General features: G+C 40.3%; 1 protein-coding gene and 1 long non-coding RNA gene across 10 annotated transcripts in view; one reads left to right on the top strand and one right to left on the bottom strand.

Moving 5' to 3' along the window:
* The window catches only part of LOC139624533 (coiled-coil domain-containing protein 60-like), a 66,586-nt gene that overhangs the window by 41,776 nt on the left and 1,903 nt on the right, over window positions 1-22,907 (bottom strand). For 6 of the 9 annotated variants that reach the window (XM_071483731.1, XM_071483727.1, XM_071483721.1 and 3 more), the window contains exons 2-8: window positions 22,701-22,895; window positions 18,832-18,909; window positions 18,404-18,480; window positions 10,926-11,096; window positions 9,871-10,005; window positions 3,874-3,978; window positions 1,875-1,962 (exon numbers count right to left, since the gene is read on the bottom strand). In XM_071483731.1, the coding sequence (XP_071339832.1) occupies window positions 1,875-1,962; window positions 3,874-3,978; window positions 9,871-10,005; window positions 10,926-11,096; window positions 18,404-18,480; window positions 18,832-18,909; window positions 22,701-22,733 (687 nt within the window). In that variant the 5' untranslated portion in view covers window positions 22,734-22,895. The remainder of the gene's footprint in view (window positions 1-1,874; window positions 1,963-3,873; window positions 3,979-9,870; window positions 10,006-10,925; window positions 11,097-18,403; window positions 18,481-18,831; window positions 18,910-22,700; window positions 22,896-22,907) is intronic. The other 3 variants (XM_071483722.1, XM_071483724.1, XM_071483725.1) reach the window with 3 other exon arrangements.
* LOC139624541 (uncharacterized) lies at window positions 10,424-18,382 on the top strand. The gene is made up of 4 exons (XR_011691668.1): window positions 10,424-10,719; window positions 10,896-11,117; window positions 11,548-11,647; window positions 16,635-18,382. It is a non-coding gene; the product is annotated as an uncharacterized lncRNA (long non-coding RNA).

Here is a 22,907-nt window from a genome sequence, read left to right as displayed (position 1 = left end):
CTATGAAAGATAAGTTCTAGGCTCCTGCTGAGACCAGAGTTTACCCAGGACTCAGGAGACTCAGGGGAACAGACAGATGATTAAACAGAGTGTGGACACCTGAACGTTAGACTGGCATGTGATTGTTTAATATTTTATTCCATAACCATGGGTATTAATCTGCCGTCACAACAGCCTCCACTTTTCTGGGTAGACGTTCCACAGAGTTTTTTTTTTGCTGCCATTCAGCCACTACAGCGTGACTGAGGTCCAACACGGATGTTGGATGATAAGGCCTGGCTCACAGTCGGCGTTCCAGTTCATCCCGAAGGTGCTGGACGGGACTGATGTCAGGGCTCTGCGCAGGCCAGTCAGGTAAGGAGCACTGGCATGCTGAAACAGGACAGGACCTTCCTCAAACTGCTGCAACAATGTTGTGAGCACTAAGGATGTCACGAGAACTGATACTTCGATGATAAAATTATGCTAAAATTACCCACTTCATAGATACTGGGGAATTGAGTCTTCCGGGACTAACAAGGACAGTATAATAACACTACAAGCATCGTAGTCTGACGCTAAACTCAATGAGAAGAAGAAGGCAGGCACAGTAAACAACAGCAACATGTGGAATGGCAGAGGCAAGTGGAGGTGCAGCAACAGGTCCATGAAAAAAAACACAGCATGACTGGTGCATGGAGATATTTTGTATTTGCATTTCAAATGAAAGGAGGAAGCTCCTCCAAATTATCTAGGCAGAACAAAAACAGGCCTGTGGATCTGTCCACAGAATTCAGGGTGGGTGAATTTCACTTGTTAACTTTATAATAACAACATGTCGTCAACACGTTCAACTCCTGAAATGTTAAAGTTATTGTTTTTGAATTGCAACATCTATTGTAGCAAAGCTCCACACACAGCATTCACAGAGGCTAACGTTAGCTTGTTTAGTAACGTAGCATCAGCTCACAACGTTAGCAGGCCTCAGTCATTGTTCAGTCTGTTCAAATGTAACAGACTTTTTAAATGATTTTTTTCACATGTCACCTTGTTAAGATTAGTGTAGGGTTTGAACTACTGCTTTCCACTATATGCAGATGTGTGCCTGTGCAAGTGTTAGCACACTGTGTGCAGCAGCTTCTGTTGTTTTCTGTTTTTTGCTGTGGTATTAAATTTGCTATTGAGAATCGAGGAATTTCAACGGTATAGGTACTGACTACCAAAATTCTGGTATTGTGACATCCCTACTAAACACACTCTTGTCTAAAATATGACAAGAGAAAAGATTTTCCTTTAAGGATAAGTCTGGTAGTCTGGTTTTCTATATTTGTGTTATTGCCAACAAATCCTATTAAAATCCCAATCCCAAGCCAACAATTTCACCCCTAAATACATTTATTTTTTTTTTCTTATGAAAAATGTTTTTTTTTAACTCTACTGAAATGGAATAAATGGTCCATTTGTTGGACTCTTTTCAGCTGCAGATTAATACACGTTTGGTGCTCTGGTGAGTATTTACAGCAGCAGGATGGTCCATGAGGGATTGACTAAAATAAACTACAGTGTCTGTGTTAATGGCAATGAAGAAAACATACCACCCAGTACAACAGTGTGGCTGAGTGATGGGCTGTAATAGGTTGTGGACCCACAACAATGGAGTTTGATGGCTAAGAGGAATCAGCTACATCAGGCTTTAGATAGATTTTTGTGAGAAGGATGATTCATTGCTGGTTTTGGATTTCATATGCAATTTGTTGAATGAGGGAAAAAAGACCAGGCACCTTATCATTTAATTGGAATTAGCCCAATACCTGAAAAACAATAGTGCACAAAAAAGGATTTAAACAATTACAAAATTGAATAAATCCAATAGAGTAAATAAGAGTGAGAAATACCTTGGTTGACACAAACTGCTCCCACTTGTTCTCAATCGCTCTCTCTTTTTTCAGCGTCTTCATCGTGGTGCTGCCTCGGCCAGGGTCTCTAGGGATGGAAAATAACAGCCGCCGCTGTGATACACTGATCACTCTGGTGACCTTCTGCGACTTGCCGCTGGTCGAACCCCGGCCTTCGAGGTAGAGGCAGCTCGACAGTCGCTCTGGCCATTATCAAAATCATAATTCATCTTATCGTAAAAAACTGTACAGTGTTTTAGATTGATGCTCAACATCAGAGCTGCTCGCCTGGTGGAGGCCCCAGTGGTGGCGTAACCTTGTGATAATGTTTCATTTCATCCTCTCATTGTCTTCCTGTACAGTAATACCTCAGCTGGATCATTTGGCCCATAAAGCTTAAGACTTTCTGGGAAATTGGATTTGAAGCTGACTGAAGGCCCTGGGGCCGTAACATGACGACGTCTGGGCGTTAAAAATAAAAAAAAATCTTTTTCTACCTCTTTTCCTCCCTGTCCTTCCGCTCTTTCTTTTTATTTTTCATGTTTCTATCAATTATTCAAAGCTTACAGTGGCTCACAATAATGTGTCTGTACATTCTACATTGTGACTGAATATAGCTCAGTCGCCTTTACACTTTATGAATCCATCTATTCTCCCAGTCCAGGTCTCCTCTGACATGTGAACAACCCGCAGCATTAAAATCATTATACTCCCTGTCATTTTTATTGCCATTAAAAGCAATAGAAAAAGGAACATGACAGAGTAAGTGTAGGAGAGAGATCATAAAGATCATCATAGATCAATATCACGGCAAGATAAAAACATAAGAGATGGAAGGGAGAGAGGGAAACGTGGAAGGAACTGCCACTGTGGAAAGTATGTAGACTACAGTTGCAATGTAACAGCAGTCCTGTAGGTGCAACATAAGCACCATCCAGCTGCTACTTCTTCTCTCCATTTTCTCACTCTCGACTCCCTGTGGTGGGTCAATATCACGGGGGCTGGAACCTGAGGGGGGAGGCTACGAAGATGGAAGAATGCAATCTCCTTGCTAAGCCTGGACTCCCTCCGGAGCTTTGGACTTTATATTTCATCCAGCACTGTCAGCTGGCGCCTGCAGCTCCTGATCACCACCACTACCCTTCATCACCAGCCCTCGACAGAACAGATACAACTTCTCTTCAGGTGGCTCGCTTCAAAAACAGTGCGGATTTGACAGAAGTTAGTCATTGGTCAGCGAGCAGAGGTCAGTGCCGTAATGAGCCAGTTGCTGATGGAGATGTCACTCATGCTGCTGTGTTTTTAGCCTCTGGGCTGAGCCTCCTGGCAGTGGAATCACTCTTTAATGGTAAATGACAGTTCATGTATTATGTATGGTGCTTTTTGAGGGTATGAAAAGGGTCACTGTTGTAATCCTAATGTGCTTTTTCCTCTCACTGTGAATGCGCTATTATCCTGTGGAACGTGAATGCTGTCTAAAGACATTGAAGGATTATTCATTCATAAACATCTACGATTACACTGGTAAAGTTTTAATGAATAACCAAAGCATATTCAGGCAGAATTACCACCTCACAGTTGTCTGTCTCTTTCAACCAGCCTAGTTGCTGAGTTACAGTGTTGAATAATGGCCAGAAGTGTTTTTGCAGAACATTATGAACTCACAGTGAAGTTGACCTTTGACCATTTGGACACTTCATCATTTTATCCTTGTAGACATTTGTGCTAAATTGTGTAATAATCAGTGTATGAATTCTTGAGTTATGGCCAAAAATGTGTTTTGTGAGGTCACTGTGACCTTGAACTTTGACCTTTGACCAACAAATTTTAATCAGTTCATCCTTGAGTCCAACTGAATGTTTGTGCCAAATTTGAAGAAATTCACTCAAGGCAATACTGAGATATCACATTTGAACAACCCACAAACATAATACATAAAAGTCTGAGGCAGCTTTAAAAGCCAATAATAACAATAACCTTTGATCCCAGAAAAACTTACTTGGGGTCCCAGCAGGCGGTGAGGGGGCCAACTCTGCCAGAGCAATCCAGGGTCAGGGCCTCGAGCAGCCAATTCAGACAGCAGAGCTGGCGGTAGATGACCTCACTGCAACAGCACACAAAGAAATGAGCTTCAATGTTTTCTGATGGTTTCTTTGCCTGTAAGAGTCCATCAGTATGTTTTTATAATGATAATTCTGACTTCATAAGATACATCAAGGCAAGATAAATAATAAATCCTTATACTTCCACAATAAAAATGACACATTTTAATCATGTCATTTAGATCCAGGCCTCTTGAAAAAACCCTTCACATCAAATATGAATAATATGTATAGAACATTTTCCTTTTTCAGATTAAACAGGAATATTTGAAAATAAAGAAATGTGCAGAATTTAGGTTCAGCTGGAAAAGTTCACTTACAAATGCATTCAAAAATCACAGTTGTATAACTGTATAACTTTTTGTCAACTTGTCCTTAACTTCAGAGACTATGAATTATTTACATCTGATCACTTCAGGAGAGTGAGACACCAGATTTGCTGCGAACATGTCCTTCAGAACAACACACAAGTTAAAACCAAGCAGGAAAGCTAATTTTGCCTTTAGGAAATAGGACAATTGATTTGTTGATTGATAGCAGGATACAGCAGTTGGTTCATATGTAACAGGTGGAGAAAAGATGGCTATTACTATGTGGTAACTATTAAGTTAATGCTAAAGACAGCCACTGTCAGAACCACTGCAGCTGAAGCATCAGCTGAGAGAGGCGAGAGACTCACAGACAAACCTATTCTCTGAATGACCCTTTGTCTGACTAGGATAATCAGATTTTGTAGAGCTTGATTGTTCTGTACCACGTGTATCATTGCTGGAGCCTCTGAACAGCTCATCAGGTTACTATGGAGGCATCATGACGCCTGATGCCTGAAGACAATGATGAAAAGGGAAAATTAATTAAAATATATGGAATTATAATTACATAGAATTTTTTTATGAAACTAACATTTGCTTAGCTTGTTTTTCTGATAATTTAAGATGCGGACGTCCAATGACTAAAATCCTTTATCCGGTTAAAATACACAGTTGAAAACTGCCTAAAAAGTCTAAAAAGTGAATCTTATAGATGCTTAAAACAAATGAAACCATGACCATTACCATGATGAAAACATTTAAGATAATGTGAGTACACAACTAAACAAAATATATAATGTAGGTCTAGTAATTTTTAGACATGTTATTGTGGAAAATTTGCATATCATAATTTGAAATAAAGGAAGATAGGCTGTTTGCATTGTATGGTAATGTCTTTGTGAAGTACTGCATGAATGCCACCAAGACAAATTCCTGTAGAGTTACTGTATTTAATGAAAAGTCTCGGATTCTGGTCTGTCAGTGCTGTAGTGCCCCCTCCAATGACCAAAAAAGTCCACTGCTAAACTAGTTATACCTGACATCCTTCATTTCCAGTCAAGACGTCTGTTGAGGGTAAAATAAGTGGATGGAAACAATGACACAAGAGGCCCAACTCTCCAATACCAGAGATGCTGTAGCGGCAACAAATGCAAAACATGCCATCTCTCTAAAAGCTTGGTTACACTGTCACCTGCAGTCAAGCGGTGTCGTCCATCACCCGGGCACTCTCACGCTTCGAGGCTTTATGACAACATCCATTCCCATGATCTCTCCTAACCCATCAAACACGATATGAATTCCACTTCCTTTTCTGCCACCCCCCCACCGGGCACAAATGTTGCTGCCCCGGGTCGCCCCAAGCTCTTTTCATTATCGACGAGGCTGTTTGTCTGCCAGGTGGATAGTCTGCTAGATTAGGATCTGTCAGATGTCAGGTAACAGACTTTGAACAGGGTTGTTATTTTCTACAGGTCTTGCCAGAAAACAAGGCAGTGTTCTGGTAGTGGCAATAACGCAGTGTCAGAGGAAATGCATGTTGAGTTGGGACTGATGTGTAATAAACACTGAACAGGCTAATGTAAAGCATGGAGGATGAGGGAACACATGAGTCCCCGCTCTCCCGTTTAGCATTTATGATTTATGATTTATGAATGATTAATGGTAACATTATAGTACAGTATAATTTCAACGTCCAACTGAAGAGTCCTGGACAGTATTTCACAGTTATTAGAGATGGACAAATGAGCAAGTCTGCTGCTCTTCTTCTTGTAAAAATGTGAATCAACAACTGTTTATAAATGCACCCATCATTCAAATGAGGTCATTACATGCGTTTACATTGACGTCATGTAGACCTGTGCACATGAGACTTGAGCCCTGGACTTGAATCTGGCTTAGACTTTGTTTCTTTGTGTCTCTTTGTTGATTTAAAATTTGAGCAGTTTTTCACAAATGGGCCCCTTTTCTTATTTGTATATCACGCTCTAGCGCACTCATTAGGAGACACTCATGTTATTATGGTACACCTGTAAAATCGAAAGCAGTCTCAACAGCTCAGCCGTTAATTCTACCTTCACAGAAATAACAACGTTCAGTTTCGATTTGTGAAATACCTTGAAAAATGAAAAATAAACAAGATACAAAATGCCGTTTTATCGTCTGCATTCAGAAACCTGAAAGACTTGCAGATTACCTGCATATGGTAATTTAATAAAGATTTTAAAAAACAGCTCTGACTCATTATGAGTTGGGAATAATTCAAAATGTGAATCATTTACCCATGCTCATTTGGGGTGATGAAACATATTCTTTGTCTGTAAATGTAGCTGAGAACACCTGCTGCAAACCTTCATATTTACTACCTATTGATACACATGTACTAAATATTCACAGGCCACTTTAAAGCTGTTAATTTATGTGTCTGAAACTACTGAAGACAGAAAAGTACATATATATGTGTTTAACAATATTGTGTATTCAGTCATGAACTGCTCACACACCAGCTTCATGGGCAGTATTGACTGTATTATAGTGTGAGATAAATCCTATAAAAAATGCATATGTTACTTAATCATGTCATCTTTACTTAAAGGCTTGTATCTCTGTCAGTGATTCAAACAGTACACAGGAGTGTTTCCCAACCTGTGGGTTGGGACCCACTGTTGGGCCATAAATGTATTGCAAGTGACGAATAATCTGCAAAATAGTACAATTTCAGTGAGAAAAAATTATATATAAGTGATTTTTTAGTTTTAAAATGAAATGATCATTAAAACATTAAAAAATGTTGAAAAAGTTTCACTGTTTTGCTCTGAGAATCTGTTCTTTGGCCTCTGAATTATTATGGGGTTGCATGTGGGCCGCCAGCATTTTTCACATTTTCAAGTGGGCCATAAGTTGGGTTTACAGTATAATGAAAATGTATAATAAAGTGATGGCAATTTAGTAAAATCATTAAACTGCTGTATATGAATATTAAACGGGGTAAAGTAAGCGTTAACATGTTAATGTTTGGGCAACAGATGTGCAAACAGACTATACAACAGGTATCTCCTAGTGTGGGGAGCTAAAATGTTCATGCTTTGCGGTTTAATCATTTTCAAGCACATTACACTTGTGACAACAAAAGTGTGATCTGCACTTTTTGTGTACCGCACTTATTCAAAAGTTAGTCCTTGTGGACTGCAGGCAGCGCTGCCATCAAATCCTCTGTACAAGATAAAAGCGATCCATAACACTCACTGAGCAGAGAAACCCTGAATTTTGCTTCTGTGAACGTCGGTTTTTGAGCATGTTTATTGTCAGACAACATCTGCGTTTCTAACAAGGCAGGTTTGTCATAGAAAACTTTTTCTGACACGTTTCTGAAAGGTTAGCTCTGGTTCACGCGGCATCAATGGAGCTCGGTGTTTGAAAGCAACACAAAATGAAAGCATCAGGCATATCTGTCATTGTCAGATGTTTTGCTTTAAATATTCATCAATCTGCCTGTTTGTTTTTCTTTGTTTGATGTTTGCTGAGGTGTAGTAACACATCTATATGACATGAATCAAACAGATTAACACTGACTGACAGCAAAGGCTGGAGCAGTGATTCCTTAAAATCAGGTGCTTTTCACACATCTCACTTTTTTCTTTACTATGAAAAATACATCAAAACACGTGTCCTCAATTAAACAGGGAGTGATTTTTATTATGTTTATAGGAGTAAATATTCAGACATTATAACCAAACTATGTTAAATGAATGAAACAAGACGTACTACCTTCTTAGCTCTGATGATAAACAATTTATTTCAAAGGTCAAAGCCTTGAATCTGCCTACCTTTAGGTGCTTCCTGCATGAAGCCTTTTGCAGAGAAAATACAGCCCGTAGGTATGGCAAGCCCTTTTAACATTTAATAGCTAGTCTGGATATGTATTAGAGATTTAAGTAGTTAAATTCTTCCCAGTCCAAATCGACATCTCAGATATCCACAACGTCATTCTTCCGAGGACAAATGACATCACTTTTTCCATTGATGTGTATGAAGTTTCTCATTACAGGTTTTTTTAATTCAGTTGCAGATATCCACAATGTAAATTGTTTATATTTACTCCTAACAATGTAAATTGTGGATATCTACAACTAAATTCTGACTACCCATAATTCCAGTTTGAGATTTCTACAATTTAATTCTGACTAATCGTAATTCCAGTTTAAGATATCTTCAATCCCTCTCAATTAAAGATATCTATATTATCCTTTTTAGATATCTTAAATTATGTTTCAACTAGTGAAAAGCATATTATCAATATCTTGAACTGAATTGTGACTAGTCAAAATGTATGTTGTAGATATCTCAAACTGGAATTATGGATAGTCATAATTTAATTGTAGATCTCTTATATCAAGTTATAGATCTTAAAATGAATCTCTAATCAGAGATATCTTTAACGTTCATTCTGCCTAGTCAAAATGTAATCTTGAAATGGGCTTCAAGGTATCTTTAAATATGTCAGAAGTTATGGCAAGTAGGAAGAGGGGCTTGCCATAGGCGGGAGCAGCTTGCTATTCTTATGGTTTTACAGCCATGTCTGAGCAGCCGGAAGAGGAAGTTTTTGTGTTTGACAGGGTTTTTAGCACTGCAGCCAATGCACGACACGAGCTGTAAGTGAGAAATGCTCTATAACAAAGCAACTATTTTCATGGCATTTTCTAATCTTATCCACAACAACCCCCATTTCTTCTGCTAACACTGTTCAAATGACTCTGACGAATCAAAATGACGTTTGACACATCTTTAACTTTAATTCTGCCTAGTTAAGACTGAATTACTTATATCTGCAATCGTCATTTAGGATGTGTGACAAGTCGAATGTCGTTTTCAGTGACGTCATTGCAGAAATCCATAGTTCAGCTTTGACTAGTGAAAATTGAATTACAGCCATCTCGAGCTGTCATTTTGACTGGTCAAAATGTAATTACGACTAGTCAAAATTATGTTGTTGTGGATATCTGTAATGTTCATTCTGGACAGTCAGATTTAGCCATAAAATGTTAAATCTGCTTGCCATAAACAGGTCAGATTTACCTCTACACCACAACAACTGGTGTGGTGTTTAGCTCAGTGGGTAGCGCACCCTTTTTTGGATAAAAGCGTCTGCTAAATGACTAAATGAACAACTATACCTGCAAGCTGCATATGGTATGAGCACTGTATGCTTGAAGGTTAAAAACTTGACAGACTGAAGGACAAAACAAAGCAGCAGCACTGCTTATGTGCCTCTCACTGAAATGGACAAGTGCACGCTGGTGGGTTTTGAATGACGCTGTCTCCCCATCTCTTGGGTAGATAGAAACCATTGAGATGTGTTGTGGTATGTGAATGTACTGTGCACCAACCGGAAGCAAGCTCAGCCTCTCAGGGGTCTGTAACCTGTAATTCCCCTGAGAACAACATTTTGTTTACAGTACAATTAATCAAAAGCAGGAGCCAGCTCTCACAGCTTCTCACCTTAACACTAGAACATGAAGGTTCGAAGTCCCCACCCCCATCGCTCTAATGTTAAAGGAAAGGTCTATACAGTGTATTGTAACTTACCTCGGTGCCTCACTCAGCAAAGGGGAGGCCAGAGAGTGATGGATAGGGGTGAAAGGTCGTGCTGACTGGCTCTTCTTCCTACGTGGTCTTGCTTCGTCCTCACCTGAGCAGTGGGGTCCAGCTGACACAGCCCACCTGAAGGATAAGGATTGTGTGACTGTCGGGAACATTAACGAAGCATGACTATATCTAAACTATATTAGGTTGTACATACAGTAGCTTTGACTGGGGTTCTATATATTCATTTTTTTAACATTGATGTTAATGTTTTTTATTTGCACAAAGTGACTATATTGTGCCTATTTTTTTAATCTAATCTTCATTCAGACACTCTAGGCTGTTGTGATCAAAAGAAGAATTTCTGAAATAAATTAAAATATAGAACAAAGTGTGTGAAAAAATTTGAAAAACAAACCTCACAGTTACAAGTTTGTGTGAATACACACACACACACACACACACACAGTGTACAACATCTGCAACATACAACATTAGAGAAAGAATCCCTCTTTCAGGACAGACATGCAATATGTATCTTTCAAAGTGTGTAGCAGTGTAACAGTTGCACCAAGTTTGACTGTCAGCAGCATTAAGTTTATGGCTAAAGCTATTGTTTAAATATTTCAAGTTTCAACTTTTTCAAGTAGACAGGTAGTAGTACCGTGGGCTGGGCTTAGGGCATGGCTGAGAGCAGTGACTGCTTTATTGTGACATCACAAAGTTCCAGAAGTGGTGGAAATGACTTTATCACTTTAAGCAATATGGGACCTTTAACCTCTAGGTCACCAGGTTGCTTAGTGCTGACAGAGTGCAGGAATTTAATCTTTCTTTTGCAATATTAAGAAAAAGGTATGTGAGTAAAGCATATAAACTGTAATAGTCAGCTGTTTAAGAAGTTTAAAAATTGTTTCTGACAATGTGCAATAGTTTGGGATGCCGAGCCTATTTAGTGTGAAAATCTAACTCTGGTTCTTGTTTAGAGGCAAACAGTTTGAATTACACACATTTGCTCTACTAAACCACAGGGAGACACTGCAAGATGAAAAGAAACTCACCTGTCTGACTCGGTGTCTGAGTCAGAGGAGAAACTTGGAGGTCGTGGCTCTGTCCTTCGCTGCTCCTCCCTCCTCCTCTGCCTCCTCTCCTCCCTGTGCTGCTCCTCTTGTTCTTCTTTCTGCAGGAGGTGGAAGTAACTGTGGCCCTGCTTAATTGCTGATGCCAGATGCCTGCAAAGCAGGAACATACAAGTGAGAGTCATAAATACAGGGTGCCACCAAAGTGCTCTAATAATGATATATGTTCACTTTCCAACAACCCAAATGACAGAAATGAAAAAAACACAATGCACATAAACCACAAATGTCAAGCCTACACATTAATCTCCTGTTTTTGGTCAGAGACATAAAAATACCATCAAAGCCGATGAGTTATGGTCAAAAGTGCTCACATGTCATTACAGTCATCCCTCACAACCATGCATGCACATAGAAACTCACACAAACACACTGTAAATCATCCAAATCAGAGCGGCAAAGCAGCAGGCGGGCACAAATTACACCTAACTAGAGCATTATGGGAGAAACGTGTTACGTCTGCCCAGATTAATGGCTTAATTATGGCGCTTTAGTTTCCAACCATAACCTTTCCTCAAATGCTGTTTGCTTGTTTTTCTCATAGTGTACGCGTAATTACCTTTGCATCAACGCTGCACGGGAAAATGAAAGGGCGCACGCACAGAAGCAACTGCTGAGGTGACTTTGCCAAGAGAGCGACTGAGGTAACACACCTCTGTGTTTCTTAATCATTTCATATGAGTGGCTTTCCTTCTTGTGTAGTGGAGGCAGAGAAACGCTGGTCAATGTGCAGGCTGCTGTGAGGTTGATGTGGAGAGTCAAGGTGGCGTGCAACACGCCGCCTGTATCATCCTTTGTTGCTGAAATCAAGTGGGATTTAAAAAATAATATTAAAAGGGATGTATGCGGTTTAAAATGAAAGGTTGTGGTTCTGCTTGTACCGATGTTGATGGTGGAAGAAGCTAGAGGAATTTCAATAAGACCGTGGCTCTAAGATGAGCAGATATTTAATCCCAGACAATATCCAGGGGAATAATGTAGGGTTGGGAAATAATTCAATATCATTGTTTATATACCTCTAGTGAAACTGTATCAAGATGATATTAAAATTGTGTTATCTTGTCCAATATTCTGATAAATGTAATTAAGATAACTGTAAATGTCAAAATAACAATATGAGTCATCTCAAGATGCAGACTAAAGTTTGAGCTTTTTTTTTTTTTTTTTGAGTGGGCGACTATTTTGTTTCTCTATCATACTCTACTAACACACTCAGTGCTCTCACTGCACTGAGTGCTCTCACTCAGTCCAACACTGTGCAGTCCAACACAAACACCCCCACTGACTCTGATCTCAGTAATAAACATAGCTGAACTTACACTTTAGCAAGCTTTAGCAAAAACTGGCCATTACAAGCTTTGTAAAGGCAGATTATGTGGCAGAACTGTTGTACTGGGTTGCACAGATAAACCTAATTAAATGACCAATTAAGTGTATATTCAAAGCTAGGCATGTGGTAATTATCCCTGCCGGCAATTCCTCTGCTATCCCACTGATCAACAGTAGGTGGTAATAACGAGTTAAGTTCAAAACCAGCAAAGGGGCGAAAACTACAATTAATGCCTATTGGTTGAAAACCTCCGTCAACCACTCTAGCTGCACTTTACATCCATGTCTGTTCAGACTCATTTCATATATGTAGTGAAGTCTGAAGGAATTTAATAAAAAGGTATTGAGTGTATTTTATGGTTATTGGCATATGAATTCTTGCCTTATGTAAAGAAAACCCTTATAGGCATTCCTGCTGTATCACGTTCACTAGAATGGGAAGGACATGAGGTCACAATGACCTTGGCCTTTGACCTCTGACCACCAAAATCTAATCAGTTAATCCTTGGGTCCAACTGAATCTTTGTGCCAAATTTGATGAATTCCTAGAGGAGTTACTGAGATTTTCCTATTGACAACAATAGGACGGATGGATGGAAAGACGAACAGATGAATGGATGGTTGGATGGATGGATGGGTGCATGGATGGATAGACAGACAACCCAAAAATGCAATGCCTCCAGCCATGGTTTCCGTGGACGTTGAGGCATAATGAGACAGCTAGCTGGCAAAAACGGATGCAAAGCCAAGCCACTGAGAACAGCACTGGTCTTTGATGCGTTTTCAAGTCAAGTTAATTTGATTTATACTGCTCAAAATCACAAAACACCCTTCATCCTTAGACCTGCGATTTGCTCAAGGACAAAACTCCCTGAAAACCCCTTTCACAGCGAAAAAATGAAGACGTGGGCATTGCAGTCACATTACGCACCCTGGTTAAAAAAGGCTTTTCCATAAACACAATCATTACAATACTGATACACAATGACAAATACAATCTTTAAGTATCATGAACAACCCACAATTACCCTTAACACTACTAGAATTTGAGCCATTCGGGCCAATAAAATCTGGCCCAGGAGTCAACTGGGCTGGACTCTAGTGCACATGCTCTATGAGTCCAAAAATGCAGACACCTGAACAAGCCCTATGAACTTTTTTTGGAATATGTGGTTAGTGAGCAACTTACTTTAGAATGAATGGGGTATTATTTTGGAAAACAGTGCAGAGCTTTCTCAATAAAACCATGATGGAAATGATTGCAGGTTCCAGCATTTTCAAAATGTCAGTTATATTTATTATTATAAATATCAGTGCAAAGGCTTTATGTCGAGTGAAATGCATTCACTCGAGGATAATTAAAGCTCTACCCCAGAGCGACCTGTGATTGTGAATGTAACAAGAAGAGGCTTCATTTTCCTGATTATAAACATTACAAGACACAAACAAGAAGAGCGAAGGGGTCAGAGCAGCACTGTCCTTACAATATTCTCATGACCTTTCCTTTCCAGGCGAAACTAGATTTACTGCCAGGGTGAGACCAGACAAGCAAAGGCACAAATGCCTGCATATGTTCCAACCCTCTGCTGCTCCAGTTCTTATTTGTTATCTAGCGAGCAGCTGGCTGGTAATATTTTGCCCACAAGTGGAGCCAAGCACTTCAGCCTAGGAGGGGGGCACTGAGCACTTGTGTTCCAGCATGCTAATTTGGCTGCGTTCTGTGATACACCGAGTGCACACAGTTTAGCTTGGAGGCATGGCTGTTCTATTTGCATATCACCACACCCCTGATATTACTTATTAATGTTCAGATGTGACATCTAAGTCCAAAATACAACAGTCTTAATTAAAGTGTGTTTCTATCAGCATTGCTAATGACTTGTAGCTTCAAATGTGCAAAAAGTTTTTCCCTGGAGTAGCTGCCAGCTGCCAAGAGTGTGGGAGGTGGCTCAGTGACCTTGCCTCAGATGTGACTAATTTTCATGGCTATGTGCGCTGAAGTGACTCTTACACTTTAGTTCAACTAATGTTTTTTTTATTTTTTATTTTTTTTGTTTAAAGTGGTTAATATCTTCAAACTGGCAGGAGAGTGGGTGTCTCTCCGCTCGTGTTTGATGCACCACATGCACAAATGTTTAAAGGCTTCTGACAACAGCACTTGTTGTGCCTGAACATAACATGAAAGCCGAACAATAATACGGTGAAGGGAACGTTTGGTGTTTGAAGGGGCGGGGCAGACAGAAGAAGAAAGCTGCCGAGTAAGACAGGCTGCAGCATTTGGTGTGACAAGAAAATAAAAGGGACTGAAAGGAGCAATGTATCATCGATACATAAACACACAATGAAACTTTTGTGTTCGAAAGCCAAAAAGCGCTGAAGTGAAACCCCATTATGCCTCCTCTCGTCACCGCCGTCTGTCCTTCCAGTCAATAACAAGTTATTCTTCATTGTGAGAGTGAATCATGACCACAAATTAGAGGCTGGCTTGAAAAGCTCATTAAAGATGACAATGCTTGAGAGGAGGATTTGACGGGTGGTTAAAAATTGATTGCAATGTAAAAAATTTACACATTTGTGCACAGGGGAAGGGTTTTGATGGAGGGGGACAGTTTCTAACAGATCAGATCATGGGGAGCCCTTGGGTGGCAGCTTGTTGCCAGGCAACAAAAGAGATAGGGTTCGTGGTAGGTGAGGTATCTTTACAGTAATTAGACCAACAAAGATACTTTGGGCTCTACTCTGATTCTACTCATTGCTTCTACTCTCATGAATTCCTGTGTGAATTTTGAAAAACCCCACTTATGATAAAAGGAATTTTGCAGGATATGATAACGCAAGCCACTGCAATTTGACATGAACTATGATCAAATCCTAAATATAAATGTAGAAGAAGAACTGAACTGGCTAAGTATTATCTGTGCACTACAATGTGATGACAAAACAGGACTCGCAGTGGTGTTGACAAGACAGCGTGGGATGCTTCATGTCAACATCACCAGAGACAAACGGCAGACCCTGACAACACAAGCTGGTGCAGTCATAAATGACAGAGTACCACAGGCGAGGGTAAAAGCCAAAACACCCTCATTAGGTTTTGCAGATTCTACTGAGACAAAACAGAAAGGAACCAGCAGGAAATACTAAACCAAACTGGACTCTCATGGTAGCCGAACACCAGATAATTTAATGGAGAATCACAGTTTGCTTCCATATTGTGTGCCAAAAGTGAGTAACGGCATGCTCAGGGCATGAATGCATTAGTAAAACCCATAAAAATGAGCTCCAAGATGCAAAGAAAGTTAAATAAAATCAAAAAATCTTATGTACACATGATGTGAATAACATGATGGCTGTGGCACAGGAACTAATCAAATTCAAGTGAATATCTTTAAATGTGTGTCCTCATTTCCACCTCATCTTTAAATAGAAGAAAAAGAGCCAATTACTACAGCTGTGTCTTGGTGTTTTGGGATTTTCTTAAATTGTGTGACAAATCCCTGTCCTACTGAGGAGGATTATGGAAATTTGAAATACATTATTTGACATTATGTAATATCATTACCTTATTTTTCTGGTATTTTTGTGTTTGTATCTCCTTTATGAATTCTGACTTTAATCAAAGAATCAAATAATTTATTTTCACGTGGTACTCATGAGGATCCTGAGAGGTGACGTTCTGTTCTATATTGGGACACGTTATTGCATTATGTTTATCTTCATTACTTACTAGAAAAGGGGATGAGCTCATCCGACTATATCCCTTACAATAGATTTTTTTTATATGTATTTACATAGAAATATGTAGATAACACATAAATATGTATTAAAAACACATTTCAACTTGTCATCTGATATTACAAACCCCCCCCCCCCCCCCCCCCCCCCCCCCCCCCCCAACTACTGCTATTGTGAAAATGGTGCTGCTGAAACACTTGGCCAGTCAGATATTTCTGTCTCTCTCTCTCTCTCATTAACACATTGACGGACCCGTCTGTGAGCAGCCTCTCCTCTCTGTGCAGACTCTGAATCAAAACAAGATCATGCGAAGGAGGAAGGATTGTTATTGGCTTTTCCCCAAAGAAAAGACGGTTGGCATAGCTGCTAATCAGTATCAACTCTGATTCACATAAACACTGAAAAATATTTCCAAAGACTCGTCCTGAGGAAGCGCAAAGACAGTCTGGATCGGAGTTATGAGCAAAAACCAGAGTACCTAGAAACTTAAGAAAACTCACATGGGAAAGCCGAACAGTCTGACCAGTGTAATTAGCTATCTGAGTAATTTGTTTACAATATTTCCAGGCCTCAACCAGTGCTGCTGTAGCAGCTGAAGCAGCAGGAGAAGGTCGGAAAGGGATAGCAACTAATGAAGAGACAGATGTAGGAGGAGGAGGACGAGGAGGACGAGGAGGAGGAGGAGGAGGAGGAGGACACCAGTCAACATGTTGGGCAGAGGCAACAGGTGAGATTGACAGCAAGAGCAGCCAGATAGAGCTGTATGTTTTCTGCTAAAAACTTAGCTGGACCCATGAAGGGGTTAGCCTAGCTTAGCATAAAGACTGGAAGGAAACAGCTGGTGTTACTCTGCCGCAGGAATTAGTCCTAAAAAACAGAAATTGGTTAGCATTTCAGCACTACTTTTAGTGCTAAACTACGGTTCACTTGTCCCAAGGTCTATGGGTTTTTAAATGGGTTTTTGGTTAGATGACCTGAACACAAGCTCAAGACATTTTCACGTTTTATTCTATGACATAAAATATGTCCTTAAATACCCCAGTCATGATTTCTTTAAGCTTTTATCTCTCTGAAAAAGTCTGGTTGCTAACAATTGGCTAAATGAGACTGTGTTTATACTTTTGCACTTTTGCAAACTATTATTACTTTGGAAAATGCTAACTTCAATGTTGGCCTGCAAAAATACATCATCCCTGCGGCACTCTATGAACATGTTGTATCTCCTTTTTGTGTACACAAAGAGAGCCGTAAAATTATCAAGCTGTGGTTTTATAGGGTGATGTATGCTTCAACTATTTCTTGTCTCCTTCCTGTCTTTATGCTAAGCTAGGCTAATTGCCTCCTGGTCTAGCAATATACTTTCCAAAATGTTGAACTATTCCTTTTTTGAAAGCGGTCTGTAGATTATCCACGGTAACGAGAACATAGCTTCAAGAAGAACATGTTGCTGATATAAATCAAGGCAAATAAAACCAAAACTATTAGCATGGGTACACAACACTAGACAAAATATGTATTTTTATTTTATTTGGGTGAACCAACTCTTTGGTGTGATTACTTCCGTGAAAGTAGATACTAGTGATAATCAGGTGGTGCATATTCCCATTTAGACATCCATTAGGAAAAACAGACCACTACTATGTCAAATGTTGCCCCCAGCAGAAAAACAAAACCAGGCTGACTAAGTTCATGAGCTTTCCACATGCGAACTGACAGAGGATGAGGGCTGCCATTTGGCCTGAAAGCCATCGCAGCCATCACAGTCCCAAATCATTACTCCTGTATTCACTTGCAGGGATAAACAGCCACAATTCATCTGGGGGTTAGTTTCTCCTGTGAAAATGGCAACCTTTCTCCATAACACCTGTATGAATAATTCAGCACTCTGGGCTCTATCAGAGGCTGTCAGAAATGTCAGCCGGTTGGAAGTACCCTTGGCTGCCCCCAGAGGATGTTGTCTCTACACCCTGAGGTGGGGTTAGGGGGTTGCACACACACACACTCAATGCACACACACACACACACACACACACTGGACCAAATGCCACAGCTTTTTCACTGCCAGGACTCCACTGCCTGCAGGACTCAAAAGCACTGAAAGCTGAGCATACCTGCAGCGAGAAAACTGTTGCAGCTTTCCCTTTTTTTTTCCTGAGCTCTGTTATTGTTAAATGTGACTTTTTCCATGAATAGGTGCTATGGCAGTCGTTATCTGTTTCAGGGGAAAATAGCAGCTTCACACCACATATTTATATCAACACTGTCTCCTGCAATAAGTTAACAGAAAGGATTCATTTTTTCCATATTTGTTAAACACCCACAGATGTAACTCTCACCTGGCGTGGCCCAGATGCTTCCTCAAGGAAATGATATCTTCTCTTTTTCCAGCCTGGGTACGACAGACTGGTGAACTCTGAAAAGACAATGCATAAAAATAAAGACATAAAAACAAAAGCACAAGCAGCTATTATCCTTTTGTCTTCTGAGTTGCACTGGAGCACTTCTTCACCCATGAAAGACTCTGCCGCATCCCCATGTGACCTCGGCAGAGGCAAATTGGGCAGCAGGCCAAGAGTAAAAATTGTCTCTAATATGACACTGCTTATGGAAATGACAGATAATCAGGCAATTAATCTCTACATGATTAACTGCAATGAGTAAAAAAACCTTCTTATGCAAGATAAACTGATGTTTTCTACAGTGTAAATTGGATAACAGGGTGTGAGAGGAGTACAAATTTGGGCCTAATGATCAGCAGTCACACCTTACTTCCTCCTGTGGAATCTGGAAGATTGCTGTAAATGGAGTGGTCGCCTCTCTTCGGTGGGCCATTTGTAGTCGCCTATGAATAGACCATCAGAGAGAAATCAAAGAGACAGAGCTGGATATTCTAGAGTGATTTTTATCTTCAGGGTTTTTCATTCTATTTATTTAGGCATCTACAATCCAATAATGATACATTTAGAATATTTATTCCCTACAACCTATTAGAATATTTATTCCCTCCCATCTGTATCAACAAATACAGTATAAATTTTTTTCTTTTTTTTGTCTTCCCAAAACCAAAAGCACAAGATTGAAAGTGTAAGAAACAGGTCACAATGTGTTTATCTGCTCTAGCATAAGCTGCAATCGTTACCATGTCCTGCTAACTAACCTTCTACCTAAGTAGTAACTCAGCATTTCAAATTATTAACTAACTAGGTTCCATTATCTTGTGGGCTTACAGTTTATGTTAAAGGAAAAGCCCTGATTGCAAATAGAAAACCCACAGTGCATAGTTTCCCCACTATAAAAGGGGCTAGTTCTGCATGTTGCTGGCAGTGTTACCAACTGCTTTCAATGGAAAGTAGCTAAAGCCTGCTAAATTAGCTAAATGTCACTAGATGACATCAAATGCTAATTAGCATGTTTGTGACATCACTGTGTTATATTTTCATTCTGCAGAATCCCCAATAAATCTTTTTACTACATTTACATATTTGTTTCTGTTGTCAGACAAGCGGATGGGTATGAAATACTGACTGAAGTTGCTAAATCCAGCAACAAAATCGCTAAGTTGGCAAGATTAGTTGTTGGAGTTGAAAATAAACAGGTTATAACAGAATGAGGCAGTCCAATTTTACATTTTCCTTCCCATACTACTACTATAATACATATAATATGTGTCTTAAATGGATCATAAACAGCTGAGGATGCTGACTTTTTGACATGCAGCTTTAGCTTTTCTTTTTTTCAGCATATTGCATATTTAAGACTCCTTTTACAGGACTGTTTCAAAACGAGTCAGCTGGAACACAAAAAGTCAGCCAGAAACTGTGTTTTCAACCAACTTATGAAGCTAATGTTAGCTTAATTAGCTAACTAACTTAGGCTGAACAACATTTGCCACTATAGCCAGCAAAATCCAGCAGTTGCTGACTAGAAAGGAGAATCCACTATTTAAAAAAAAAAAACCAAGAATTTCAAATGGTAAATCTGCAAACATTATTGTTGTAAACTTCAAAGGAGGCATGTGAGAATACAGTACAAGTTCATCTTCTTTTTAATAAGGAAAGTGTACCTTCATTTGCAAGAGAAACTTGCAGAGTTGAATAGCTTGACTAGGGTATCTAAAGTATTGGCAAATTAAATAACATGCTTCTGTGCAAACAAGAACGCTGTTTCATCTACCCAGGGGAGTCTTTCTTCCTTTACAGTAACAACTGGCACAATTTTTAATCAAGCCATGGCTCAAACTCTGACCATGGATCAATGACTAAAAAGTGAGCCAAAGATCATCTATTGCTCCCAGTCAGTCTTGTGTCCACTTCATTTTATTCAAACCTCAACAGATTCACTTTAAAGTACAGAAATTTTATTGCTGAGTACTAACATTCAGAGATTTGATTACTGGTTCACATCCCTTTGTGGCCTTGCAAAATGAAACCCTTAAACTGTACTTACCCTGTGGTTGATCAGCTATGCTGTGGAGCCAAACTTACCACTCAAATACATTACATTTATTTCATACATTTCATTTCAAAATCTAATGGACATCCAAGTTTCCAAAAGTACCAAATATGTCAAGCTGAAACCGGGGGGGGGGGGGGGGGGGGGGGGGGGGGGGGGGCAAGTGATACAGACCTTAAAGCTGGGAGAAATGTGGAAAACTATGTTAGTGTTGTATGTTAGTGTAACTATGCAGTTAGAAATGCTGGTCCCCTAAATGTCACAGCTTTTTAGATGTATGGCAAAGCTACAGATGAACTGGACAAGGACCAAGCAGAGTTTAAAAGTTCAAGCTGCAACATCCAAAGGACAAGAGAAGGTGTCGGTTAGTGTGGAAATGCCACAGCCGTCATATTTCACTGTGAGGCTTCTCTGAGCTGTCTTGCCACTGCTTGGCCCCTGCTCCAGCCCACCGTCTCTCTTCATCGTCCTCCACACCCTCCTTCTTCCTCATCATCCCCTTGTCCCCACACGCTTCCGCTGATGGATGAGCTCATTTGCTGCAAATCTCTTTCGTGTCAAACCGTGACACTGTTGTTGCCTTTCCGCTACTTCAGTGGACACAGAGAATAGAGACCTCAGCATATGAATACTTTATGTGCCCATATGAATGCAGACAGAAAGTGCATGTTCCATTCATGAAATGGAAAACCTTATTATCTTAGGAATGGTCTCTTAGCCTGTGTATTTCCAGCAACACCCAGGAGTAGCACACAAACCCCCGAACAATTGTCAGTACTGCATTTGTCTTAAGAGCACCACAGAGAGCTGAATCAAAAGCATTGTAAATGCAATAACATAGAGCAGGAAACTGCGGAAGATGAGATTGCCTTGTCTTCCCTCCTTGGTGATTTACAGTGTATATGAGGATACTCTTGTTCACTGTAGTCATAGAAACAATGGACTGGCAAGAGGCATGGCTAAACCAATTCAGCGGACGAATTTCTTCAAGGTATGGCATCATTTTATGTTAGATCGAAGTTCAAGCGTCGCTCCGTATTACTTCTGACTCACTGCTGGCTGCAATAACTTCTAAAACAGCTTTCCAAAAATATATTTCCATAGATAAGCCAGTCCATTTCGATGTGTCAGTTTTGATATGGACCATGTCTCTCTATTCGCCGGCCAGCCGGCCTGCCTCAGCGACTGAGCCAGCCTCACAATAACTATGATGAATGCAGTGTCCACAGGAACAAACCAGCCATTTGACACTTCATCCCCTTTGATGCATTAGCTGCTAATATCCTGTGGATCCGTGGCAGGATGTTTGAAGCCTCGTGATTTGCTGTGACTGCGACTGGCTTTTGCAGTGTCTTCCCCTGAGCACAGGTGACTGTAATCATCTTACAAATGGCAATGTCTTACTTCAAATGCATTTGTTGGGGGGGATGGTGGGGGGGGGGGGGATCAGACACATCTGTGTTACTGATTAGGAAGACTGACTGCAGAGCCCACTGGGCCTTCAAAAACTATCTCTGAGATCCTCTCCAACTTGAATCACACTGAGGCCTATTAAAGTAAACTGGGTCACGGGTGTGTTTCCCATCCAGTCAATGTGAGTCCAAAATGTGTTTTCATCTGGGCTAGAAAATCTGATGTGTGACACACTTGATGTGCTTGAGAGCAGAGAAGGATCAGTGTCCATTAAAAGTAGATGAAGTGACTGGTCTTGGAAGGGACTACTCTCGCCCAGGGGCAGTAGCTGGGGTGACTGATGAATGAGAGATATAAACCCTGCCATGCAATGTAGAGGATCACACATTAGCACACAGAAAGATATGAAACTAACACTTGAGACAGGCATTAGTAGTTCAAGGGAGGGAAAGCGGGAGGGACCATGAAAACTTTCAGATCTTTAGCAGCTGCCAGATGAGATGGGATGAATCCGGAAAAAAAACAGCAGAGAGAGAAAGAGAGAGTTTGGGTGTCTTCGTATGAGGCATTTTTTATTTTGGGTGAGATGAATAAAACTGGCAGTGATCTTTGAAGTTAATCCTGATTGCAGACATCAAAATGATTTGGTGATGATGTGTTTACAGGGGGTAGGGAAACTCATCTGAGAGAGTTTGAGTCTCTCATTCTCACACACACACACACACACACACACACACAAAGTATACTGAATTTTACAAAAGTCAGCACCTGAAATACCTTTCCCACTCGTTGTTGTCCCATATTCAGGATCGCTGCTCTGTTTTCCAGGTATGAGGGCAGTCTGGGCGCTTCACTTGATCTACCGGGAGCTTCTCGGTCGCTCTGCCCGATCAGGTGCAGCTTCCGGCGGTCGTGATTCTCCCAGGAGTCCGGCTCCTGCCGCCTCGGGTATCCACGAAGTTTCTGGTCACAAAC

Source organism: Trachinotus anak, unplaced genomic scaffold, assembly GCF_046630095.1.
Source record: "Trachinotus anak isolate AG129_WGS33_773 ecotype Australia unplaced genomic scaffold, CSIRO_AGI_Tana_v1 ptg000008l, whole genome shotgun sequence".
NCBI classification, from domain to species: Eukaryota; Metazoa; Chordata; class Actinopteri; order Carangiformes; family Carangidae; genus Trachinotus; species Trachinotus anak.
Note: the sequence above shows the minus strand (reverse complement) of the source record. Positions and strands in the feature narration are given on the sequence as shown.